This window comes from Loxodonta africana, chromosome 3 (assembly GCF_030014295.1).
Source record: "Loxodonta africana isolate mLoxAfr1 chromosome 3, mLoxAfr1.hap2, whole genome shotgun sequence".
NCBI lineage: Eukaryota > Metazoa > Chordata > Mammalia > Proboscidea > Elephantidae > Loxodonta > Loxodonta africana.
Window position 1 is genome coordinate 195,584,613 of NC_087344.1, and position 27,506 is coordinate 195,612,118.

Genomic DNA, 27,506 nt, shown 5'->3' on the forward strand with positions numbered 1-27,506 from the left:
CCAAAAGTTATACAAGCAAACTTATTACAGAAATAAACCCAGACTTTCAGGAATTTTAGACATTCAGAATACCTGACCGGGAGAATAGGAATTAGAGTTTAGTTGCCAAAATGGCTGCCACCATGTCTTTGTCCTAACGTCCATAGTAGAGGCCCTTGGGCCATCCTTCAGAGCCCACCAGCTCTTAATTCATACAGAATCAGCAGTAATTGTATTTCTCAGGACACAGCAAAGATAAAATAGCAGGTTAGTAGGTACCCGTGTTATAAGAGACAGGCTCTATGGCAAAAGAAGTAACTATTGTTCTCTGATAGAGTAGGAGGCTGTGGGAAAACCTAATAAAGTACAATAATTAATAGCTGTAATGATGCCATGATTCATCAAGAAATGATGAAATAGCTACTATCATCTATTTAAGAAGGAAGAGGCTAGTTAAACATTCTAGACAAAGCTCCATCAAAAATGTTAATAGCAAAAAGAAGTTATTTGAGGAGGTAAATTTCAGTTATCTGAAAAAAAAATCATTAATTCAAATCACTTTGTTCCTTGAGGATGCTGGGTAAATGCAGATTCACTGTCTAATTTCTACATTTGAGTTTTTGTGTGTGTGTGTGTGTAGTGGTTCATTCCTTTTTTTTTTTTTTTTTAATAATTTTTATTGTGCTTTATTTTTTTTAAGTGAAAGTTTACAAATCAAGTCAGTCTGTCACATATAAGCTTATATACACCTTACTCCATACTCCCTCTTACTCTCCCTCCTAATGAGTCAGCCTGCTCCCTTCTTCCAGTCTCTCCTTTCATGACCGTTTTGCCAGTTTCTAACCCTCTCTACCCTCCTATCTCCCCTCCAGACAGGAGATGCCAACACGGTCTCAAGTGTCCACCTGATACAAGTAGCTCACTCTTCGTCAGCATCTCTCTCCAACCCATTGTCCAGTCCTTTCCATGTCTGATGAGTTGTCTTTGGGAATGGTTCCTGTCCTGGGCCAACAGAAGGTTTGGGGACCATGACCGCCAAGATTCCTCTAGTCTCAGTCAGACCATTAAGTCTGGTCTTTTTATGAGAATTTGGGGTCTGCATCCCACTGTTCTCCTGCTCCCTCAGGGGTTCTCTGTTGTTCTCCCTGTCAGGGTAGTCATCGATTGTGGCCGGGCACCACCTAGTTCTTCTGGTCTCAGGATGATGTAAGTCTCTAGTTCATGTGGCCCTTTCTGTCTCGGGCTCATAGTTACCATGTGACATTGGTGTTCTTCATTCTCCTTTGATCCAGGTGGGTTGAGTACATTTGAGTTTTAAAAAACCATCTGTAACCACCTTCCCAATTTGTCTGAGTTGTTTGAATTTTAACAAGAAGTATAAATTATGCTTCTATTGTTTTTCACTTCATGTTCTGCTTTTTTTAAAAAAAAAAAAAATTTTTTTTTTCTGCTTTAACCTCATTTTACATTTATTTCCAAACAAACTCATGTATTCTTTCAAGCCAGCACCTTCTCCACACTATCAAGTTTCTATTTTTATATCGTAATCACCCAAGTATGAGGCCATTGAGTCATCTTTGAGTAACTTCCTTGTTTCCCACACACTATCAGTTTTGAAATCCTGTCAGTGTTTCCTTAGTGATGTTGCTTTGTCCCTCCATTTTTATTCTTACCACTTTTGTTGTTGTTTTTTGTCAAGTCTGCCCTAACTCATGGCAAACCCATGCACAGTGGAATCGGAGTGTTGTGATCCATTGGGTTTTCGTTGCCTTACACTTAGATTATTCTATAGCTCTCTAAATGTAATGGTCTGTGGTATATTTTAATGATTTTTACTTACAATGCTCTTCTGTCTTCTTTGTTATCGTTGTTTTCAGGTGCTGTCAGGGTGCAAAATTTCGACTCATAGCGATCCCAGTGATAGAATAGAACTGCCCCATAGAGTTTTCCAGGCTTTACGGGAACAGAGTGCCAGGTCTTTCTCCTGCAGAGCCACTAACCCAACCCAGCTAGGTGTGTTCAAACCGCCAATCTTTCAGCTAGTAGCCAAGAGCTTAACTGTTGTGCCACCAGGACTCCAACTATTTTCTTTAGGTTTACTCTATTTTATTTCCAAATATTTACATTGAATACTTAGATTATTAACTTTTAATCCTACTTTTCAATCATATATATTTAAAATGACAAATTTTCCTCCTGGTTTAAATTATATAATTAATATTTATTTAATTGACTTCCATCTCTGCTTACTAGTTCCATGAAGGCAGGGACTGTTTTTTTCTCTACAATTTCCTCATCCCTTGGAAGAATATCTTGCACGTAGTAAATATGCAGTAAGTATTTGCTGTTTTTTTAATTTTTTTAATGATTAAATTAGTCTGTCTTCCAGTTCATGACCCTCCATTCAGATGAATCTAATCTGGTATTTAACACGTCTATTGAATTTTGATTTGTCTACAATGCTTTTGAGCATATCTCTTTGCGTGACTTTTTAAATTGTTTTTCTAGGTATTACATTATATATACATTACTTACAGTATCTAGAACTGTTTCACCCTTCTGAGATATTGAAGTTCTATATCTTACCTTTTAAGCACAAATTCCTATCCATTTATATCTTGTGTCCTTTCTCCACACAAATTATAAGCCTCAATAATATCTCTAGTACAATAACTCATTTTCTCTCAGCTTATTAGCCTCCTTTCTGTACCCGCTTTGTTTTTCTACTATAGCTGACAACTATTACTTTTCTTCATGTTGAACATCCATGTCTTTTGGGAACTGCGCTTCTTCCACTGCACAAAGTGTTAGTGGGGCTGTTGGTTATGTGGCCTAATAACACCCACCATATGTGTGGACTCCTGACCCAAGCTGACCAGGCAATTCTTGTGGGGGATTGATATGTACACTGTGAGGGAAAGGGTCAGGGTCTGCCTATGGAGTCGTTAGCTGTAAAGAATATGAAAGAAGGGAGTTGCTGGAGGTACCATCATATTTAGAGATCTGGGAGAGAGTTAAGTCAATCAGAGGCAAGAAGAACTGAAAGATGAAGACAAATGACATCTTTACGACATTATTTGAACCATAGATCCTGCTGGGCCTAAAGCTTTTGGACTTTCCAGTTATACAAGCCAATAAACCCTCTCCCATCTCTTTTTCTTTTCTAACATTAATTTATTATATCTTTATTTCTTGCAACCCAAAGAATTGTGGCTAACACAGCTACCTACCCTGGCCTCTGTTTCAGGTATGAATGCACTTGATTGCAAATTACCAGAAAATGCAAAAATTATGTCTTACATAAATAAGGGTTCGTTTGGCTCAAATAATGAGAACCCTAGGGTAGGACAGTCTTGACGCGGTGCAGCAGCTCAAGAAGACACTTAGGAATCCAAATTCTTTTACATTTCCGCTCTGGCATCCTTAACATGTTGATTTTATTTCTACAACTTGTTGCCTCAAGATTGCCAAATGGTTGCTGGTTCTCCAGGCCTCACGACTGTGCTCTAGGCAGAAGGAAGTAGAAGAGAGAGCATTAGCAGACTTATGCTTATGAGTCATTGGTCAGAATTATGTCACATAGTGTTTCCTAGCTTCAGGGAAGCTTGGGAATTTAGTGTATAGCTTTTACCATTGCTATATTAGAGGCAAAGGAAAAAAGATTTGGAAATGGACAATCCCAAGTCAGTAACTTGGTTTATTCTCTGACTTTTAGCACCTTATCTTATGTTTTCACCTGCCCAACAAATCACCAACCCCGGTCTAGTTCTACAAATCTTCCTGTATTTGAGTAAACAAAAAAAGCCACATCAGTTGTTGTCAAGTCAATTCCTACTCAAGTGGCTGAGTGTTATTGGCTAAAAATCACAGTAATGTAGAGATTGGAGCTTCTACAGATTAACAGCATTTCATATTATTTAGGCACTCAGAGCTGCTTCTTAGTTTTTTTTTTTTTTTTTTTGAGTGTTATAACTTCCTTTCCTATGCCCTTTAACTGTTATTGAAAATCTTTAAGCTATGCTACCTTTCTTGAGCTCCTTTCTCACATTCATGTTACTTCCAACGGGTTGCAGTTTTTTGCTTTGTTGAGAAAATTGAGGCTATTAAATATGAAGTTTCTAAATGTCCTCTAACCAATCTTTCCCCTTTTCTTTTAGTTTCCCTTCAGTACTAAGACCAGAATCTATAATTGTGGTTTTTAACCTCATTTACATCCATTTTGTTGCAAACTTCTTGTTGTTAGCTGCAATCTAGTCAATTCCAACTCATGGCAACCCTATGTGTGCAGAGAAGAACCACTCCATAGAGTTTTCAAAGCTGTGACCTTTCAGAAACAGATTGCCAGGTCTTACTTCCAAGGTGCTGATGGGTAGGTTTACTCTATCAACAATTTGGTTAGTAGTCCAGGACTTAACCATTTGTACCACCGAGGCACCAATTTGTTGCCACCTACCTGATGTTTATTCCACTTCTATCATATCCCAACACTTGCCATCATGACTAGCATGTATTAGGCACATCATAAATATCTGTTGGATGCTATTGAATCCTTTCGTAGAACTTTGGTATCTCAACTATCTTTTTCTTCTACTGAATCTTTCACTTCTCACTTTCTTACCTTCCATCTTTTAGCCTATAAACACATTCAAGCTTCTCTCATCCTATAAGGCAAAACGAAACAAAACAAAAACCCTCAAAAGAACACAAACATTCATTCTTGTATGTTAGCACTCCCCCCATCCCCAGCTAATACCTAATTTCTCTACCACACCAAGTTTCTCAAAAGAGTGGTCTCCAATTTCAGCTTCTACTTCCACATATTCCAATCATTTCTCAACTCAGTATTTACCAGCTTCAACCTCCACCATCACAATGAAACTGTCCTTGCTAAGGTCTCTGATGACTTCTTACTCATCAAATCTTATATTACTTAAGTTTTCTACAGAATTTGCACACTTCTATCTCTTGGAACTCTTCCTTTCCTTGAATTTTGTGACACTGGGATTTTCCGGTTCTCTTACCTCTCTGTCAATGCTTTTTTTTTTCTTCTGTTGGGATTCTTTTCCTCAGTAATGTTTCCCAGGGCTCTGTACTTGGTCATCTTCTCTTTTCATCATACACACAGTCCTTGTTTGATCTCACCAATACCATGGCTTCAGCTGCTATGCAAATGCAAATGGCTCCCAAATCTGTATCTCCAGCCCCAACCATGACATATGAGCGAAAAACTAGAAGGTGAGAGATTAGCCATATGAATATCTGGAACGATACCATTCCAGAGAGTGGAAATAGCCAGTGAAAAGGCCCTGAAGTGGGGATGTGTTTGTCATGTTAAAAGAACAGCAGAGAGGCAGTATGGCTGGAGCTGAAGGAGTGAAGAAAAAATTAGTAGGAAATGAGATCAGAGAAGTAAAGGTGGTGTGTGTGTGTGTGGGGATTATGTAAGGCTTTAAAGGACATTTTAATGACCCTAACTTCTACTGGGAGTGGTTTGGAAATGATATGCTGTGACTGCAGTTTGAAAAGGATCACTCTGCGTTAAGAATAAATTGAAAAGAACAAGAGAGGAAGCAGGGATATCGATTAGGATGTTATTGCAGTAGTTTAGATGAGAGATGATGGTGATCTGAACCAGGGTGATAGAAATGATGTAGCCAACAGAGAGCACATAGCATAAAATGACAGCTAGGAGATGAGGTCTTAGAAAAAGGAAGACTTGAGGAATTTCAGCCTGAGTTACTGGGAAAGATTGGGGGTTCAGGTTTGGAAGAATTAAATATGAGATGCCTACTAGACAGACATTCAGGTGGAGATGTCTTGAGGCAGCTGGATAAAGAAGAATGGAGGTTAGTGGCTAAGTGGTGTCAACAGGTGGAACTCCAGGTTCTTGTTCAGCATGACTCATATTGGCCAATAAACAAGAGACCGAGGTGCAAGAACAGGAAAAGCATCGTTATATCATTGTACAAGGAAAAGGAGCCAGTCTGCGCTGCTGCTGCCAAGAGTGCTTCCCAAGAGCAGGCAGACAAGTTACTTTTAAGGGGTTCACAAGTAAGGAGTTCATACAAGTTATGTCAGCAACATTCTTAATCATATACTACACAGGTGCAATGGGGTTTGTGTATAACCTCCAAGCAAAAGCTGGATTCAAATGCAAAGCTGGAGGGGAGGAAGCCCAGCAAAGGAAACAGGATTTTTAATGTAATACTGCGGGGGACTCTGTCTCAGTGGGACTGTTGTTGTTGGGTGTTGGGGAGTTGAATCCGACTCATAGTGATCCCTTTTGAGAGAGTAGAACTAACTGCTGCATACTGTTTTCTTGGCTGTAATCTTTATGGATTCTGCTGTAATCTGCTGCAAAAGATCTTTTTAAAGTGTTAGAAAGTAAAGATGTCACTTTAAGGATTAAGGTGTGCCTGACCCAAGTTATGGCTTTTTCAATCGCCTTACATTCATGTGAAAGCTGGACAATGAATAAGGAAGACAGGAGAAGAATTGACACCTTTGAATTATGGTGTTGGTGAAGAATGTTGAATATACCATGGACTGCCAAAAGATTAACAAATCTGTCTTGAAGGAAATACAGCCGGAATACTCCTTAAAAGCAAGGATGGTGAGACTTCATCTCACATACTTTGGACATGTTATCAGGAGGGACCAGTCCCTGGAGAAGGACAACATGCTTAGTAAACTACAGGGTCAGTGAAAGAGAAGAAGACCCTCAAAGAGATGGATTGACACAGTGGCTGCAAGAATGGGTTCAAGCATAAAGATTGTGAGACTGGCTCAGGACCAGGCAGTGTTTTGTTCTGTTGTTGTTGCTGTGAGTGGGAACAAATTTGATGGCACCTAAAAACAAGAACAATAACAATTTTTATGGAAGCAGATGACTAGGTCTTTCTCCCATGGAGTAACTTGGTGGGTTTAAGCTGCCAACCTAATGGTTGGCAGCCGAGTGCTTAACCATTGCAAGATATAAAAAAGCCTGCAGATGGTATTTTTTTTTTTTATTGCACTTTAGATGAAGGTTTACACATATTAGTACACACATTGTTCTATGACATTGGTTAACAACCCCACGACATGTCAACACTCTCCCTTCTCAATTTTGGGTTCCCTGTTACCAGCTTTCCTGTCCCCTTCTGCCTTCTAGTCCTTGCCCCAGGGCTGGTGTGCCCTTTAGTCTCGTTTTGTTTTATGGGCCTGTCCAATCTTTTGCTGAAGGGTGCACCTCAGGAGTGACTTCATTACTGAGCTGAAAGGGTGTCCGGGGGCCATACTCTTAGGGTTTCTCCAGACTCCATCAGGCCAGCAAGTCTGGTCTTTCTTGTTGAGTTACAATTTTGTTCAACATTTTTCTCCAGCTCTGTCCAGGACCCTCTGTTGTGATCCCTGTCAGAGCAGTCAGTGGTGGTAGCCAGGCACCATCTAGTTGTACTGGACTCAGTCTGGTGTAGGTCATGGTAGATGTGGTCCATTAGTCTTTTGGACTAATCTTTCACTTGTATCTTTAGTTTTCTTCATTATTCCTTGCTCCTGAAGGGGTGAGACCAGTGGAATATCCTAGATGGCCACTCATGGACTTTTAAGACCCCAGACACTACTCATCAAAGTGGAATGTAGAACATTCTCTTTATAAAGTACGTTATGCCAGTTGAGCTAGATGTTCCCCGAGACCGTGGTCCCCACAGCCCTCAGCCCAGCAATCCCATCCCTCAGGGAGCTTCCATGACCTTGCCTTGTACAAGTTTTGCTGGCTTCCCCGGTATTGTGTACTGTCTTACTCTTCACCAGTTATCACTTATCTATTGTCTATTTAGTGTTTTCCCATCCCCCATCAAAGACTGTTTCTTGTTGTGTGTAAACCTTTTCATGAGTTTTTACAGTAGTGGTCTCGTACAGTATTTGTAGTTTTGTGATTGACTTATTTCACTCAGCAGGTTACCCTCCAGATGCATCCATGCTATGAGATGCTTCACAGATTCATTGTTGTTCTTTATAGTTGTATAATACTCCATCATGTGTATGTACCATAGTTTGTTTATCTGTCCATCTGTTGAAGGGCATCTAGGTTGTTTCCATTTTTTTGCTATTGTGGAAAATGCTGCAATGAACATGGGTGTGCATATGTGTTAGCGTGATGACTCTTATTTCTGTAGGATATATTCCTAGGAATGGGGTTGCTAGATCATATGGTATTTCTATTTCTAGCTTCCTAAGGAAGCACTGTGTCATCTTCCAAAATGGTTGTATCATTTTGCATTCTCACCAGCAGTGCGTAAGTGTTCCGACTTCCCCGCAGCCTCTCCAACATTTGTTATTTCCTGTTTTTTTGATTCATGCCAGTAATGCCAGGCGAGATGGTATCCCATTGTGGTTTTGATTTGCACTTCTCTAATTTTTTAATGGCTAGTGATCACGAGAATTTCCTCATGTGTCTGTTGGCCGCTTGAATATCTTCTTTGGTGAAGTGTCTGTTCATTTCCTTTGCCCCTTTTTTAACTGGATTATTTGTCTTTTTGTTGTACAGGTGTTGGATTTTCTTGTAGATTTTAGAGATTAGACCTTTGTCTGAGTTGTGATAGCCAAAATTTTTTTCCCAGTCTGCAGGTTCTCTTTTTACTCTTTTGGTGAAGCCTTTTGATGAGCATTAAGTATTTAATTTTTAGAAGACCCCAGTTTTTTAGCTTATCTTCTGGAGTTTGTGTGTTGTTGGTTGTGGTTTGCATCCTATCAATGCTCTGTATTAGGGCCTTTAGCGTTTATCCTATTTTTTCTTCTATGAACTTCATAGTTTTTGGCTTTATATTTAGGTCTTTGATCCATAATGAATTAGTTTTTGTGTATGGCGTGAGGTATGGATCCTGTTTCATTTTTTTGCAGATAGACATCCAGTTTTGCCAGAACCATTTGTTAAAAAGACTGTCTTTTCCCCATTTGATGGTCTTTGGGCCCTGCAGATGGTCTTTAAATTTATGAAGCTAGGTGAGATCACCTTTGAAATGAGAATAGATAGAAAAGTGAAAAGTTCTAAGAACTGAGCCCTGGAGAAATCTAATGTTGAAGAGATTGTGGAATAAAGCTCTTATTAAAACTATTTTACTTTAATTTCAAGAGGCTTTTCTTGTCCATAAACATAAAAATTCTTGACCCACAATTGTTCTTGCCTGCAGCTTCACTGGCCTGTTTTTTTCACCCAAAGTTGCTAATTGACTTTTCTTTCCTATTCAAAGAACAGTCAATAACAAAACCATTACCTTGTGATTTAATGAAAAAGTCTCTGGGCTTCTCCAAATTTTAGTTTCAAGAGGTCTCATAGCTAACAATGGGTAAAGGGGCAAATTTCCAGAAATCTCTTTTTAATGGTAACTCAGTAACCATTAAGTACTTCATCACCATGGAGACTGGTATTCATCAAGCAAAAATTTTTAAAATCTCTGTGAATTCTTCATTCTCTGAAAGGGAGTTCCTCTTGCATGAGGGAAATGTTGCCGGAATTTGAAAATTGTTTATGAAGTAATAGAGAAATCAAATATTGTGTTATTCTTTTGATCTGACACAAGATTTTATTTTTTAATGATAGGAAAGATGAAAAGGTACTAGCAAAGGAGACTAAGGAGAAGTGGATAGTAAGGTGAGAAAAAAATTGAGGAGAGTATGGTGTCCTGGAATATCACTGGAGAAAATGTTTCAAGACTATGGAATGCTGTTGATGGGTCAAGTAAGATGCAGACTGAGTGTTTCAATGAATGGGTCAAGACAGTGAGAGGAGAGAAAAAGAAATTTTCCTGAAAAAATGGCACAGTAGCTGGAGTGAAAAGTGGGCTCAAGAGAGTGTTGTTTTGCCTATTAGATGGGAGAAATAACATGTTTGTAATCTGATGGGGAAAAATCCAGTAGAGAAGGAATTTCTTAAAGCAGGGAGAAAGGTGAGAGGATTGCTGGAGCAGGGTCATTTTTTTTTTTTTAGTGCATAAGTGGAAACACTGGTGGTGTAGTGGTTAAGTGCTACAGCTGCTAACCAAAGGGTCAGCAGTTTGAATCCACCAGCCGCTCCTTGGAAACTCTATGGGGCAGTTGTACTCTGTCCTATAGGGTCGCTATGAGTCGGAATCGACTCGACAGCACTGGGTTTGGTTTTTTGGTTTTGGTTAGTGTTTAAGTGGCTTGGTGGTTAAGAAGTCTGGCTCTGCTAACTAAAAAGATTGGCAGTTCGAATTCACCAGCTGCTCCTTGGAAACCCTATGAGGCAGTTTCTTCTCTGTCATATAGGGTTGACTTGACAGCAACAAGTGTGAATTTTTTCAGTTTAGTGCATAAGTAAGGCGCCCTGGTGGCACAGTGGTTAAGTGCTCTGCTGCTAACCGAAAGTTTGAACCCACCAGCTACTCCACAGGAGAAAGGACCTGGCAATCTGCTCCTGTGAAGATTACAGCTTAGGAAACCGTATGGGGCAGTTCTAATCTGTCACATGGAGTCTCTACGAGACGGAATCAACTTGACGCACACAACAATAACAATGCATAGAGAAATAGTCATTTGCTAGAAGCACAGTCAATTCTCCTAGAATAGGGCACAGGTGTAGGTAGGTAGCATCAAAAACCTGAACACGTGGAGAAACACCAGAAATTAGTAACTGAATATTCTTCTTGTGAGTAGGCACTATTAGAATCAGGCAACTTTAAACCAAAAGTATATCGAAGGCAATCTGAAGAGGAGATAGTGAAAGCAGACTGTATACGTAACAGATCTTCACTGGGTGTGCTTTGGATATAGCATTATACCTTTTGTCAAAAATCATGTGCGTCAGTCCTCATGGTGGTCAGTTCTTAAGAATTTAAAGTATTGGCGTCCAGGCAGGGCAGTCTCCTGAAGGCCATTGTAAATTCCTTTCATGTTAGTTTCTCGGGAGATAGAACGAGAGCATGTGAAGGGTTTCAAGGCCAGTCAGTTGTAAAAATGGAGTTATTAAGGCCGTGCCGTATATCAAAGGACATCTGGAAATTTGGTCTTTAAGGAATTTTGCTTTAGGGGAGGTTTCTTGTTGCTGACCTCAAGTTGACCTCTTTCAGCTGGCCCAGCACAGCCTATTTAGGACTTTGGGGGTGTCTACAGTAGGTAGAGAGCCATGGTGGCACAGTGGTTAAGAACTTGGCTGCTAACCAAGAGGTTGGCAGTTCGAATCCACCAGTTGTTCCTTGGAAACCCAGTGGGGCAGTAGGTAGATGTCATGGTGGAAGTGTATGGAAATATTCTTCAATTGTCTTCTGTTTTCTCAATAAGGAAGCCTCAAGTGAAGATGGGTGAAGAATTATTGGAAGGTTGATGCCCTCCATCACTTCCTGACTTCATCTGCTAGTTGTCTAGGAGAGTGCGAGAATGAAGCAGGGAAACAGTATAATTGCCTGGCAGCACAAAAGGCCTATTTGATGTTTGTTGTTTGATGTTAGGGATCATAGATTCAAGTGAGACTAGTCAGCATGGTTGTATGCTTTTCTCTAGCTGTTTTTAGTTGTATAAATTCAGGGATGAAAGAGTCAAAAAGAGTCTGATTTAAGAAGACTTGATGTTTTTGCCAGGCAAGTACAATCAAGAGAAGAACAAGAATTGGAGGGTGCATAGGAGGGAGTGGTGATAATGACTGACTATGGAATTTAAATTGGGTTAGGAACAGTTAGGCCCCATGTGACTGAGTAGAATGGTCCCACAGGGTTTTTTTGGCTGTAGTCTTTACAGAAGCAGTTTGGCAGGTCTTTTTCCCGCAGAGCCACTGGGTGTGTTTGATTTGCCAACCTTTCACTTAGCCAAGAGCTTAACCACAGGTTGGGTGTTGTTGTTGTTGTGTGCCCTCAAGTGGATTTCAACTCATATCGACCCTATAGGACAGAGTAGAACTGCCCCATAGGGTTTCCAAGGCTGTAAATCTTTTCAGGAGCAGACTCCCACATTCTTTCTTCCATGGAGCAATTGGTGGGTTCGAACTGATGATCTTTTGGTTAGCAGCTGAGAGCTTAACTGCTGTACCACCAGGGCTTCAGGCTGGGTCCTGTCCTGCCCCAGTGACTAATACTGTAATTAATAGCAAGTATTTTTTTTAGCATTTTTTAAATGGTTACCTGTTACATTTGTTTTTGGCCGCTATGTCACACTGATGGTGGTCATACATTGGAGGGGTTTTGGGATATAACATTTATCCTGCTCAGTTTTTGACTTTTTGGATCGGGACCTTTTCTCTGTCTGAAGAGATGTGTTTGGACCCTGACTCTGCTTCTGATGTGGCCATTCCCACTCTCTGCTTGTTGTTATTTATCTGTTGACTTTAAAGATAATTTTATTTATTTTGTTGAATAGCAAGTGTTTAAGATTGATTTAACATTGGTGAATTTTGTTTTCCTCACTTATTGTTTGCAGCCTTTAATTTTTCCCCACTTCAACGTCCCCGCACCTCACCATTTAATTTTTTTTAATTGTGCCATTTTAACTGTTTCTAAGTGTGCAATTCAGTGACATTAATTACATTTCACCATGTTGTGCAAACATCGCTGCTATCCTTTTTCTCATTTTTTTTTCATTACCTTAAACAGAAACTCACTATCGCTTAAGCAATAACTCTCCATTTTTCCCTCCCCACAGTCCCTGGCAACCATGAATAATCTTTTGCCTCTATTCATTTGCCTATTCTAGATATTTCATGTAAGTGGGGTCATACAATAAATGTCCTTTTGTGTCTGACTTATTTCACTCAGCATAACGTTTTCAAGATTCATCCATGTCATAGCATATATCAGAACTTCATTTTTTTTTTTACAGCTGAGTATTATTCCATTGTATGTATATACCACATTTCGCTTACCTTTTCGTCTGTCGATGTACACTTGGGCTGTTTCCACCTTTTGGCTTTGGTAAATAGTGCTGTAATGAACACCGAGATTTAATCTTGAAGTTTTGAGAGCTGGTCTCCATCACATAGTCTCCAGCACATGAGTTTCCTCCAATAGCCCGGTGCGGTGTGCTTAATAAAAAAAAATTTTTTTGATTTAAAATTTTAGAAGATGTTGATGGTTTTAAAATCAAAGAACAATACAGTATTGCTATATCATTTTTAATAATTCAAAGATATGTAGAAGAAATCATGGAACACAAAAGTTGGGGTATCTCACAGAGAACAGAAATAAAAAGATTGTCTAGGATGATGGCAGAGTCCTTGAGTGGTGGAGAAGGTTAGCTCACTTGGCTGCTGACTGAAACGTTAAAGGTTTGAGTCCCCTGACAGGCATCTCAGAAGAACGGCCTGGGATCTACTTTTGAAAAATTCAACCATTGAATTGACCGTGGAGCATAGTTCTACTCTTACACACTTGAGCTTTCCATGAGTTGGAATTGACTCCAAAGCAACTTTTTTTTTTTTTTTTTTTTTAAGATAATGGCAAAGGGAAGTCCCATGACAATTGTGCTGCAACAGGCATAGAAGGTACCCAACTCAGGATGGAATAGGAGGTCAGATGCTCCAGGAACTACGTCTCTAGAAGAACAAGAAACTGATAAATTGTTTAACTGATGGAAAATTATATTGAGAAACATTTTAGAAAGCTGATGGAGGGTGTGGGAAGATAGTCAAATGTTAAAACAAAATGAAAAATGAGGCAATTGTTAATTTCAAGAAGAAATAAAAGTTGTACAAGAAAAAAATGTAATCATAGTCACTTCCTGACTCAATAACAAACCGTATTTTAGATGGTCATGATGAAGAAATCATTGAATATGTATTTAAACAAAATTGAGATGTATTTACATTAGCAGGAAGGGGAAGGGAAAGAATGAGTATAAACAACCACGAAAAGGTAATAGATAATATGTGTTGTGTGTGTGTGTATGTATAGGAGGGGAGGTATGAGTCGAGAATATAAAATAAGAGCCCACACAGTTTTTATGCACATTTTAAAGCACTATTTGATCTTTAAAAACTATTTGAGGATCATGAACCTTGAGACCAGAAGAACTAGGTGGGTGGCTACCACTACTGAACATTCTGATCAGGGACACAATAGGTGAATTGGTTCTAATAAAAAGGAGAAAATGTGGAAAAGAACTTCAAATTCTTGAAGAATCCACGCTTACTGGACCTATTGAAGCTGGAGGAGTCCCCGAGACTATGATCTTGAGTTGCTCTTTTAATCTTGAATTGAAACTACTCCATGAAGCCAACTTTAAACTAAGTAACTGTTTAGCCCTAAGAGTAAAGATTGCCACCTTTGAGAATTATGTTCAAAAAATAAATTATCTATATAAGACCAAAGGGTCAACAGCTATTTTCAAGCACAGATGACAAGGTTGTGTTCTTATCTTGGGCAGGAAGTTGGTTGGTTGCCTAAAAAACATCTGGAGAAACCAGTTAGAAGGGGAGGTGGCTCATGCCACTCTACTTACAAGTTGGGTGTTGGCAGTGGTGCCCCGAGGCTGTCGGCCTCAGAAGCGAAACAACCAGAACAGAGTGAGAATGTTAACACACTAAATGTGAAGAATGCAACTAATGTCACTGATTATTACGTTTGGAAACTGTGGAATGTTGGGTGCAATCGATTGCTTTTATATGCCCCTTCTCGCCTTGGCCTTGTAAGTCCCACCAAAAGATTAGGTGGGGCTATGCAAATAAGGTGCTTGTGGACCACCAAGGGGATTGAACAGCTTGCTGATAATGCAAATAAGGTGCATGGCACCATTGCAGAGGTGGGACCATGCAAATAAAGTGTCTGGAACACTAAAAAGGTGATCAGTTTTACCATTCTGCTGGGCTTAAAGGGAGACACGGGGAGAGAGAAAGGAGCTGTAACACAGAATACAGGGAGAGGCAGCAGAAGCAGCAGAATCAGGAGAACAACAGGAGATGGTGGGGTAAGCTTCCCAGATCATGGAGCAAGAAAACTAAGCACCTTCGGGGCAGGAGGCTTCCTGCTAGAGTGGGTTGCCCCCAAGCACTTGTTGGCAGAGCTAAAGAGCTTTGTAACACTTGCCTGAATAGGAAAAAGGCTGGGATGAGTGGCTGAGGGTCAGAGAGAGTCCTGCCTGTGGGCAAAGCTGAGAAGAGACTGTCCTGATCAAAGAACTGCACCCTAAGTATTTTCTGATCCTGAATTTTAACCTGTTATTCACTAATAAACTCCATAATCATGAGTATGGTCTGTGAGTTCTGTGTGGCCATTACAACGAATTACTGAACCCAGCAGAGAAGTAGAGAGAGCCATGAGAGGGACAGATGGTGTCGGAATTGGTAAAAAGGTTGGAGGGTGGAGGCATGTCTGACCTCTGCCTCATAGGAATAAGCCTTTGGCTGTTGATCTTTATTCTCCTTCCCCCTTGTGGAGTTAGAGAGAGTCAGATGGCCCCACCATGCTATGTTTACGAATGGGAGCAGGTTTCGCTGTGTATATTTTCACCAAAAATAAAATTGAGTATTAAAAAACAAAATAAAACTATTTGCAGGTAAAACTGATAACAATTAGTTCAAAATGAAGAGAATGTAGGAGGCCTGACATAATATAATCAGACACTGGAATGCTGTTTAAGAGATAAGTTAAGCAAAAAAAAAAAAAAAAAAAAGAATTTTCTTGTTGTGAATAAGTTATTATTTTAACATGGAACCATTAACGGCAGCTATCCTGGGTATTTTAGGGAATTTTTGATTGTGAAATATTTGAATTATGCAATAAACATGTATTTATTATTTTTGTGATCAGAAAATAACATACTAAAAAATGATACATTAAAAAAAAAAAAACCCAAATACCTCTAACCCATAAAATACCAGAGAATTCCACCCCAAGAAAAAGGAACATTGTTCCATATATGGGATAAAAGAATGGAGTTTGAAAACTTGAGCCAGGAGAAGGTAGGAACCGACATGAAGGTGGACTAAGCAGACAACTTATTTCTCCTTTCTTATTGCGTAAAAAAAAAAAAAAAAAATAGCATCAATAATAATAATAACAATGATGGGTAATGTTTGCAGAGATCTTTTATACGCTAGGCACTACCCTAAGGGCTTCAGGTGTTTTATTTAAAAAACCCGTTGCATATTTATTTTTTTATTAAAAAAATATTTATTGATACGTGATAGACAAAACAGTCATGGTGTCTGCCCTCAAAGAGCTTACAGTACAATGTGAGAAATGGGAATTAAACAAACAAAAATAAATATTTAAGTACATGCGACAAATGACATGCAAGGTGTGACAGAACAATGGGGGGCCCACTTTAGATAGACCTGTTGTGATGATTAAGGTTATGCCAACTTGGCTAGGCCATTGTTCTCAGTGGTTTGGCAGCTATTAAGTAATCATCCTCCATTTTGTGATCTGATGTAAGCAACCACTCAGTTGAAAGGTGAGTTTCCGTGGGGTGTGGCCTGCATCCAATATATGTGGATGTTCTGCCAAAGCTTGTTCTCACTCCGTCTGCAGCTGACTGAGCTCCGGCTCTTGGGACATGAACCAGCAGTCTGCTGTCTGACCTGCAGATTTGGGGATTTGTCAGCTCCCGCAGTCCTGTGAGCTAGCAGCCTGCTATCTGACCTGTTGATTTTGGGTTCACCACCACATGAGTCAGGAAAACCTCCAGCCTGACCCCTGACCCACAGATTTGGGACTTGCCAGCATCCATAACTGTGTGAGCCATTTCCTTGAAATAAATCTCTCTCTTTATGTACACATCACTGATTCGACCCTCTAGAGAACCCAGCCTAATATAGGCTGGGGAGGTCTCTGCTGAAGGTGACATTTAAGCAGAGACCTGAAGTATAAGGAGGAAGGGCCTGGCAGAGGAAGCCCTTTAGGCACTAATAGAGGAGCTGAAAGAAGATCGGGGAGGCTAAATACAAAGAGTGGGTGGGTGGAGGAATAGTGATGCCAGTGAGGCTGGAGATGGCCGGATCATGCAGGGCCATGGGGACTGGATTTCATTCTTAGTACAATGGGAAGCCTTGCAGGGTTTTAATCAGGCAAGGGAAGGATATGATTTATATTAAAAAAAAATAATACTCTGGCTGTCTCCTGGAGAATGGATTCGAGGGGGACAAGTAAGGAGAGCAATTTGAAGGTTATTGTAGTATTTCAGATTAGGGATGGTGGTAGTTGGATAGAGGATGGTGGCCAAGAAGTTGGAGAGATGTGGATAAATCTGAGATATATTTTGGAGGTAGAGTCCAAAGGGCCTGGTGATAGAGAAGCTGGAGACTGGAATGACTCAGGTTTCTGGCTTCAGCGACAGGCTGATGATGTATTACCTCCCTCCTCCTTTTTTTTTCTCCTTTTTCAGTAAAGGAGTCGCAAGCTCTGAGAGATTAGCTAACATGTCCCAAGGCACATGGTGTATGAGTATATGAGCCTGGGCCGGTCCAACTCCACAGACTACCCATATAACCAACACGCTCTACCCTCTCCCGACAAGTCACAGTCCTGATGCTTTCTGAAAGAAGAGAAGTCTTTGTCTTTGGAATTATAATCCATCTGTCATCCATAACTCCATTTGTTTGGTTACCAATGAAAACAGTCAATATGCAGGTGTGGCACCTGAAGCATAGTTTGGCCTGGCGCAGATTGGCAAATGTGATTTGGATTAAATGCTGGAAAGGATGTTACTCTTTAGGTGTTTGATTTGGATTAGCAGGTTCAAGTCTGAAGGACTGGAAGTGGTAATTAATCCCAGATGTCCAGATTCTGTTGCCAGGCAGAAAACCAAACTTCCTGCTTTTTGGTCTCTCCCACGGGATCAGGAGACCATTCCTGAATTCCTTTGATGCCTTTCAACAACTTAGATGATGTTTGTCCAGGGCAGTTGCCCTGGAAGTAATGGTTTCTAATGGGAAATGGAAAAAAGAAGATGATGAGGCGGGTTAATAGGGACCGGAGCCTCAGGCTGCCTGTTGTGGATGTAGAGGGAAGTCTAGAGAGCACTAAAACACAGAGAGGAGGGGTATTGATAGTATAAGGCAGAATTAAATTAAAAAATCTTGGCTATGTTTTGGTGACATCCTGAGACTCTCTGGATCTTGCTGATATTTGTATATCTGTAAAATAGCTGTCCAGTACTTTATTTGCAAAGTTATAGGCCTGGGAAGAGGGGTAAGAATGTAAGAACATGGGAGAATCATGGGTTTACCCTTTAGGCTGCTGAACAGTGGAATAAACTGTGGTTGGATCCTTGTTTGTCACAGGTTTTGGAATTTCTGTTTTCTGTAAAGATAATCACACCCACATGGTTCACACAGAGAGATACTCATGCACAGATATATTTTTGGGGAAGGGTGTGTGACAAGAGGGAAGACATCCAAGTTCTTCAGGGGGAAGATCAAGGAGTGTTTAGCAAAAGGAACTAGAGCCCAGGTACCACCTGCTCTTGAACTTGCGCAGATTTGGTAGCATTTCCTGAGCCCCAAACAGAAGCACAACATCCCAGCAAACTAGTGGACCAGAGACAGACAGAAGAGCAGCCTTGTAGGCACAGAATGTGTGAAGAGAAGGAAGCATTCTTGTCCTGCATCCAAGTCTGCTCTCCTTCCTCCCTTTTAAAGAACAAACTTGTATGCCAGATGGCTATTTTATTTTATCTTTTGTCAGGCCTTTACTAAGCAATAACTGAAGGTATTACCTGCTCTGTTTTGTCCTGCTATTCTAGTTGCCTGGTCACCATGTTACTGGAGACTCCGCAAGCATGGGGAACCGGGAGAATAAGAACAAGTGGCCTAAAGACTGGCTCTACATGGAGCACACAGTACACTAATAACAGCAGAGGCCCCTCATCCCCAGAAAAAAGAAAAAAACTGCTTAATAAGTGTAATGGATTGAATTGTGTCCCCCCAAAATACGTGTCAACTTGGTTAGGCCATGTGTGGTTTTCCTCCATTTTGTGATTTTCCTGTGTGTTATAAATCATAATCTCTGCCTGTGGTTAAAAGGATTAGGGTGGGATGTAACACTCTTTCTCAGGTCACCTTCCTGATTCAATGTAAAGGGAATTTCCCTGGGGTGTGGCCTGCACCACCTTCTATCTCTCAAGAGATAAAAGGAAAGGTAAGCAAGCAGAGAGTTGGGGACCTCATACCACCAAGAAAGCAGCACCAGGAACACAGCATGTCCTTTGGACCTGAGGTTCTTGCACTGAGAGCCGACAGAGAGAGAAAGCTTTCCCCTGGAGCTGGCACCCTGAATTCCGACTTTTAGCCTACTGGCCTGTGAGAGAATAAACTTCTCTTTGTTAAAGCCATCCACCTGTAGTATTTCTGTTATAGCAGCACTAGATGACTGAGACAATAAGTTTCAACACTTTAAATTAACTAAGGAATGTTTGGAATATCATCAAGACCTCTGAAACTCTCCAAAGTACAGGTTTTTGTTGTTTTGTCTTTTGCTAAGGAAAAAGCTGGCAAATTTTCTGGAGATTAGCTTCTTGGTTTGCTGGGGAGTGATTCATCTGGTCTTCAAGAGAAAATTGGAAAAGCAATAGAAATATCTGAACAAGTGAGATGCTACCTTCTTGTCCCCTCTCTTCAAGGAGCATACTTTGCAAAGGTAGAGGAGGGGGCTGAGGGAGGGAAAATTTGCTTGGAAAACCCAAGATTCCTAGCTAGACAGTTGCTTTCATCAATTGGAGAATACCAAATGTTCTTGGTTTATTTTTTAGAAGACATGGCAACTGCCTCCCTGCCCAGGATGTGCTGTGTTGTTTAGAAATGTCCTACCACAGGTGCTCTATTTTGAGGTGGTGGTGGGATTCCTGATGCTTGATGGAGGCCATCCTATGACCTTGCTAGAGAGGGGAGGAGGATTGAGGGCTACTGTAGTTAGTGTCTCCTACTGTGGAGGGGTTGCAAATTCTTGCCCCTCTTCCCCTCAGAAGCAGATTCTGAGGTCCCTCAGTTCCCCTATATCCAGGGTGAGAAGCCTCTGGTACGGAACTGTCCCATTTGGAAACTCTCAGACCTAACTGAAGTATTTAGTGAGCATCATGCTAGGACATAGCGGAAGAGAGGGAAGACATAATTTGCACTAAGGCAGCTTGTAATTAAGCTGGAGGGACAAAACTTATCAATGCATTAAGCAATTAGGGAACAGTGTAAAGCAGGGTATAAGTAAATATTCCATTAGGTGGGGGCTAGAACAGCCACGCATATGACTTTGTAGCCCCGGTCACTGCCTTCTCTTCCCCTCCCCTCAATGGCGTATGTCATTTGGATAAGCCAGATGATTGTGGAGACCAGCTTGTGAATGATGACTGTAAAAATAATGACAATGGAGGAGTATAAAGCTGAAAGAACTCACCTTGTTTGGGTGACTGACCTGAGCATACACAGTGTTCCCTGGAGGCACCAAATTGTACTCTATGTTCCCTGTGGTCTCTGCTGTTAACACAGGAAGGCATAATCAGTGGCAAAAGAACCCTGGGACTGTTCTCTCACGGGCTTTGCCTGCCCCAGGATTTTGAGGCCCTGCCCTTCCTTAGGGTTTATTCATTTTGACACTCTTTGGAGTTTTGGGTTGAATCAAAACCTTCTCAAGTGTGTGATCTGATTTTGACCTCATCTCTTGGTGGGGGGAGGAGAGGGATGGTGGTTTTGATGTACCTTAAAGCTTCAGAGTCTCCCTCAGGTTTTACATGTGGGCCAGGAAGCCCTGGGACCAAATAGCTCTGCCTACACAGAGCTATTTGGTGGTAGAGACAGTTAAAGTGCTCAGATGCTAACTGAAAGGATGGAGGTTTAAGCCCATGTAGACGCACCTCAGAAGAAAGGCCTGACCATCTAATTCCAAAAATATCAGCCACTGAAAACTCTATGGAGTACAGTTCTACCCTGACACAGGGGGTCACCGGAACTGACTCAACAGCAACTAGCACATAAGAACTAGAGGCATATCATTGGCTAACATACTAAAAAAGGCCAGACTATTTCACATATATGATTTTTCTAAACTTTTCAAAGGCCGCTGAAGGTTAACTTGTTTATATGCATTTTAAAGATGAGGAACTGGAGGCTTAAAAAGTTCAACTGGCTTGTGCAAAGTCACACAGAGAGTGATCAAACAAGAACTTGACTGCATGTCTCCTGAGTCCAAATCTTGGGCCCTTTGCTCTACACATGGCATCATATATCTCTTGCCCATGGGATCAGATTTCAAAGCCAATCTGAGTCCAGAGTCTGTGTTCTTGCCTCTATACCACATTTTCTCTTTTGACTGTGTGTATCAAATGCCCAAACCCTGGCTGAACACTAGTGATGGAGCCAGGCAGTTTGGTTTTGGGCCTTTGATGGTTCGAGCTCTACTCCTGTCTCTGCCCTGTACTTGCTGATAATGGACAGACAAGGAGCCCTTTTCATTGGCCATTAGAGACCTGGTGGTGCAGTTGTTAGAACACTTGGCTGCTGACCAAAAGGTTGGCAGTTTGAACCTAAGGGCCACTCTGCAGGAGAAAAATGTGGCAGTCTGCTTCCAGAAAAATTTATAGCTTTAGAAACCCTATGGGACAGCTCTGCTCTGTCCTATAGGGTCACTATGAGTCAGAATCAGCTCGACAGCAACGGGTTTGGTTTTGGTTTTTTCGTTTCTCCATCCACAGGGTGGGACTGACCTTAATCCCACTCCGAGAAACTGTGTGAGTGACCAGTTCATATGCTTGTAAGGAGCGCTGTAGGCCCCACAGGGGAAAAATATGCACAGTTATAAGTCATCTACCCTAGCACTATGCGTGCGGTCAGTCTGAGTAATAACATCGTGCCCCCTCCTGTCTCATTCTTCAGCCCTCTGGCCAGCCGCCTTCCTCTTCCATTCAGCTTCTCCCATTCGCTTTATGACTGGAAATTAAGAGTCTGGAAGCTCGATCCAGCAATCCTGCTCCTGGAATATATCCTACATAAATAAGAGCCTTCACACGAATAAATATATGCACACCCATGTTCATTGCAGCACTGTTTACAATAGCAAAAGGATGAAAACAACCAAGCTGCCCATCAACGGATGAATGGATAAACAGATTATGGTATATTCACACAATGGAATACTATGCAACAATGAAGAACAACGAAGAATCCCTGAAAAATCTGATAACATGGAGGAATCTGGAAAGCATTATGCTGAGTGAAATTAGTCACAAAAGGACAAATATTGTACGAGACCACCATTATAAGAACTCGAGAAAAGCTTTAAAAACGGAAGAAAACATTCTTTGATGGTTACAAGAGTGGGGAGAAAGGGAGAAGGGTAGTCACTAATTAGATAGTAGACAAGAATTATTTTAGGTAAAGGGAAGGACAACACACAATACAGGGAAAGTCAACACAACCAGACTAATCCAAAAGCTAAGAATTTTTCTGAATACAACCAAACACTTCAAGGGACAGAGTAACAGGGCTGGGGTCTGGGGACCATGGTTTCAGGGGACATCTAGGTCAATTGGCATAACAAAGTGTATAAAGGAAACGTTCTGCATTCCACTTTGGTGAGTGGCACCTGGGGTCTTAAAAGCTAGCAAGCAGCCATCTAAGACGCCATCAATCGGCCTCAACCCCCCTGGAGCAAAGGAGAATGAAGAACACCAAAGACACAAGGAAAATATGAGCCCAAGAGAAGAAAGGGCCACATAAACCAGAGACTCCATCAGCCTGAGACCATAAGAACTAGATGGAGCCTGTCTATCACCAATGACTGCCCTGACAGGGAACTCAACAGAGAATCCGTAATGGTTCAGGAGAAAAGTAGGATGTAGACCTCAAATTCTAGCAATAAGACCAGACTTAATGGTCTGACTGAGACTGGTAGGACCCCAGAAAACATGATCCCTGGACTCTCTGTTAGCCCAAAACTAAAACCATTCCCGAAGCCAAATCTTCAGACAAAAATTAGGCTGAACTATAAGACATAAAATGATACTGGTGAGGAGAGTGCTTCTTAGCTCAAGTAGACACATGAGACTAAGTGGATAGCTCCCGTCTGGAGGTGAGATGAGAAGGCAGAGGGGGACAGGATCAGGTTGAATGGACACAGGAAATACAGGGTAGAGAGAAAGAGTGTGCTGTCACTTTGTAGGGAGAGCAATTAGGGTCATATAACAATGTGCGTATAAGCTTTTGTATGAAAGGCAGACTTGAATTGTAAACTTTTGCTTAAAGCACAATTAAAAAAAAAAAAAAAGAGTCTGGAAGCTCACCAAGACACTGGGCTTGCAGAGCAGAGAAACAAAAGATACCTGAAAAATAAAATCAGAAAATCAAAATTTATGATTGCAGTGAGAAAGGCCTTCCACTCCAATTCCCTTGGGTGTCTCACTAGAAGATGTGATGGGAGAGGAGGCTCCTCCTGGGACCCGAAATGAAAGGGCAGGAGAGCCCTGAGGCTGAGTCCTGGATTTCTCAATAGGACACCTCCATCGGGACATTAGCAAGTATGTGGCCACAACCCAGGGGTCACCCCAGTGGACTAGCCAACCCAGGGTTTTCATCCCCCCTTCACCTGTCCTCTACAAGAAACCTCTGGGAGCAGAGGCCCCAGACTGTAAATCCCTGGAACCTTGGAGAAGAGACAAGTAGGGATAAAGAAAACCTGCTTGTTCTTTTCCTCCAAACAAGCAACCACACAGAGATGAATATACATATCACAAGAATCATAGTCATAACCCACACGATATTCATTGGTGGGTTTTCGGTATCATCTGAAAAAAGGAAATGGCACTTGAGACACACCAATTGCAGACCAGAGGTTTTACTCAGAGCCTCCACTGAGCCTTTTCTAGGCTGCCTGTGGGGACTGGGTGGGTTCGTTTATACCCTGGGGCTCTGAGACTCTGGTCAGGCTTTCTGGGGAGTGGGAATGGTCTGTGGCAGGCAAGGCATGGTGGGGCCTAATAGAGTCAGGGGAAGGAAGCAATCCTACTTTCTTGAGGCCTTTTCTCCTGGGCTCTGAGTAGACAGGGTCTGGAGGAAGGGCTGGGGAAGGGCCTGCTAAAGGGGAAGAGAGGAAAGGAGAAGCCTCTGGGGGTCAGTGAGAGACACAGAGCACCAGAGGGTGTTGGTCCTCTCTCAGGACCCTTTGGCCACCACCCACTGGGCCACTCTTTTAGGAATCACATAGGGCCTAGGGCATGAACACACATCACACCGCATACCTGGTCAAGGCTCTTAGAGAAGCTTGATGCAGACTGTTACCTTTACAGAGACTCTTGGCAGATTTAAAAAAAAAAAATTTTTTTTTTTTTTTTAAAGTGGAGGATAAATTGTTGACAGGATTTTTAGCTATGCAACTGTAGTTCTGTTCATTGGAAATCTCAGGGTCCCAGGAGATGGTGAGGTCTGGACCCATCCTTCCTAGGGGCTGCCATGTGAATGAGACACTGTCATTTGGATTCTCCACAGAGCAGGTCAGGTTGATCTCACAGGTCTTATTCCCAAACAGTACAGTGCTATTGGTAATTTTTAGGTTCCTCGTTTGTCCTGTGTACACAGAAAAGTCCCAGATTAAGGATAAATGACTCAGCTCAGCCCCCTGTGAAAAGTGTCTTTCACCTCAATGTTCTTGTATTCCACTTAACAGTCTGTTGTATGTTATGGCCTATATACTCTGTAAACAACTGCTTGTGTTTTATTGATGTTTGGCCTTGACGTTCCTCAAACATACCAGGCAGAGGGGAACCTTGTTACTTGTGCTAGATGGCTCTGGATTTCTGCATTGAGGGCTCAGACCTTCAAATGTCATCTTTTCTATGAGGCCTGTTCTGATTACTCCATTTCAAGTTGATCCTTCCCCATCTTAAACTCCTGAATGCTCTTTACTCTGTTCTAATTTTCTTTTTCCTGTACCACTTATGGAGTCGTGTTGGTGAAGTGGTTAAGAGCTTGGCTGCTAACCAAAGGGTTGGCAATTCGAATCTACCAGCCACTCCTTGGAAAGCCTATGCAACAGTTCTACGTGTCTTAAGGGTCACTATGAATAAGAATTGACTTGATGGCAACGGGTTTGCTTGTTTGTTTGTTTTTTATGCCACTTATGGCTTTCTAACATCTTTACCATTTGCTTATTTATATATTATTTTTGTTTCTTACCTTCTATCTACTCTCCACCCAGAATGCCAACTATATAAGGGCAGAGATCTTTGTTTTGTTTATTTACGTGTCTCAAGTGCCTAGAATAGTGCTTCACACATTGTCTGTGGTCAACAAATAATATGAATAACTTAACATGGCTTCAACATATTTCTCAACGGTAAACTAGGTAACCAAAAAAAAAAAAAAAACCTAAACCCGTTGCCGCTGAGTCGATTCCGATTCATAGAGACCCTATAGGACAGAGTAGAACTGCCCCCACAGGGTTTCCAAGGAGCAGCTGGTAGATTTGAACTGGTGAATTCTGACTTGGTTAGCAGCCAAGCTCTTAACCACTGTACCACCAGGGCTCCCAAATTCTAGACAGTCACTCTCAACTAATTGGTCTTGGCCCATAAGATAAAATCTAGTTGCAATCCTTAGCCTGTCACATACAGGGAAAATCACTGGACAATGTTTTGTTTCTTTTTAAACTGTGTAGTTTATATCTTGAAATTCCTTTGTACTGTTGTAAAACAAACTAGTGTAGCTTATACATCTCTATGTTTATGTACCTCCAAAGGAGCGGTATTCCAGCGCAGAGGAGGAGGTAATGTGAGTACAGAGGCAGGAATTGGAATGATGAGATCACAGGAGCACTAAGCAATGCCAACAGCCAACAGAAAGGGAAGAGGCAAAGAATGGAGTCTTCCCTAGAGCCTCCAGAAGGAATACAGCCCACATCTTAATTTGGAACTTCTGGCCTTTGGAGTGAGCCCTGGTGGCACAGTGCTTAATTGCTCAGCTGTTAACCAAAAGGCCAGCAGTTTGAATCCACCAGCCACTCCTTGGAAACCCTATGGGGCAGTTCTACTCTGTCCTATAGGGTAGCTGTAAGTCGGAATTGACTTGATGGGAATGGGTTTTGGCCTTCAGAACTATGAGAGAATAAGTTTCTGTTGTTTTAAGCCACCCAGCTTGTGGTAACTTCTAAAGGCAGCTCTAGGAGATTAATGCACTGCCCCAGGGTGATTTAATAATGCCCCCGTTTGGTTGGACTGTCCTATTCAGGACTTCCCCAGACTACCTTTCCTTCCCATCACACTTATGTGTTCTGTGTCCTATTCTTTCAGGGACATGACTCTGACTAATATAACATGGCAAACCTGCCAATTATTCAGGGGATATTAAATGTAAGCATATAGAGACATTTGATTTTAACAGCACTTTTTTGGATACTGTGTGGTGCAGTGGTTGAGAACTATGGCTGCTAACCAAAAGGTCAGCAGTTCGAATCCACCACAGCCACTCCTTGGAAACCCTATAGGGCAGTTCTATTCTGTTCTATAGAGTTGCTACGAGTTGGAATCAACTCGACAGCAACGGGTTTCTTTTTTTTTTTTTTCATGTCTTGCCCCAAAGGACTCTGAGTGAATTTTAGACACTATGGGTTCTCCAGTGGGTAAGAATTACAGAATCTCGGGGGCCTTTAAAATTATCTAGTCTGATTACCAATTTAATGCTCCAATCCCTTGAACAATGCCCCTGCTGAATATCATCCTGAGGCCGTTCATGGCATCTTGAACAATACTAATTGGGAGATGGGTTTTTTTCTGATATTGGGTCATAAGCCATCTCATTACAGTTTCCAAAATTTTATGTTGGGGACAGTTTCATTCTTTAATTTTGGAGAAAATGTCTGCTGGGATCCTGACACTCAGATCCTGTGTGAGCTTGGATTTCCTCTCTCTTTCCTGGATTGCCACGTGGACTCTAGGCACATGAATGCTGCTGTCATCAATTCTCCCTCTGTACTACATCTTTTCCATCAGCATTTAAACACACTGTTGTCATTTCAACCATTCTTCCTTCTTGGAATTACATGACAAATATTACAAGCAAAATGTTAAGGAAAAAAAAAAAACTCAGACATGAAAAGAATACAACTGTGTAATTCTATTATTTTCAGTGAGTTAAAAACAGGCAAAAGTAATCTATGCTGTTAGAAGACAGGATAATGGTTACCTTTGAGGAGGAGGGAGGTGCAGCGCAGTGAATTATTTAACATGGCCCTTCTAGCCCTGGTTTTTGTGACTCCCGAACCATGATTGGGTGGGTCCATGCAAATACCCTAATGAGATGTTGTGGTTGGTATTGTGCATCAGCTTGGCTAGGCTATGATACCCAGTATTGTGTGGTTCTCCTCCATTTTGTGATCTGATGTAATTATCCTGATTATCCTCCACTTTATATGTTGTAAATCCTAACCTCTATATGTTAGTGAGGCAGAACTAGTCACAGTCTTGTAGGATGGTGTGACTCAAGTCCCACCCCTACTCAAGTCACCCCTTCCCTGGGGTGTGCCTTGCATCCAATGTGTATATGTGGGTGCTCTTGTAGGGCTCTCTAACTCTGGATCCTGCATCTGGTTTGTCATCATCTGACCTCTGGTTCTTGGGGCTTGAGC

The 27,506-nt window shown here is 41.4% G+C and overlaps 1 protein-coding gene and 1 long non-coding RNA gene across 2 annotated transcripts; both read right to left on the reverse strand.

Moving 5' to 3' along the window:
• Positions 1-630: 630 nt before the first annotated feature.
• Positions 631-12,826, reverse strand: LOC135230823 (uncharacterized). The gene is made up of 2 exons (XR_010321578.1): positions 5,001-12,826; positions 631-3,485 (listed from the first exon to the last, which is right to left on the reverse strand). It is a non-coding gene; the product is annotated as an uncharacterized LOC135230823 (long non-coding RNA).
• Positions 12,827-15,960: 3,134 nt separating this feature from the next.
• On the reverse strand, positions 15,961-27,107 carry SLAMF6 (SLAM family member 6). Its single transcript, XM_064280009.1, has 4 exons — positions 27,065-27,107; positions 24,127-24,523; positions 23,173-23,211; positions 15,961-20,385 (listed from the first exon to the last, which is right to left on the reverse strand). The coding sequence occupies exons 1-4, from the start codon at positions 27,105-27,107 to the stop codon at positions 20,184-20,186; spliced, it is 681 nt and encodes a 226-aa protein (XP_064136079.1). The 3' UTR covers positions 15,961-20,183.
• Between the last annotated feature and the right edge of the window lie 399 nt (positions 27,108-27,506).

Bases quoted from the DNA above. Each gene is read 5' to 3' on its own strand.
- SLAMF6 (XM_064280009.1), bottom strand. From the start codon at position 27,107: ATGTTAAATAATTCACTGCGCTGCACCTCCCTCCTCCTCAAAG. The intron at 23,212-24,126 runs GTATGCGGTGTG...TTTATTTTTCAG, and splicing joins TCTCTAAGAGCCTTGACCAG to GTATCTTTTGTTTCTCTGCT. The intron at 20,386-23,172 runs GTGAGCTTCCAG...CTGATTATGCCT, and splicing joins TCTGCAAGCCCAGTGTCTTG to TCCTGTGTTAACAGCAGAGA.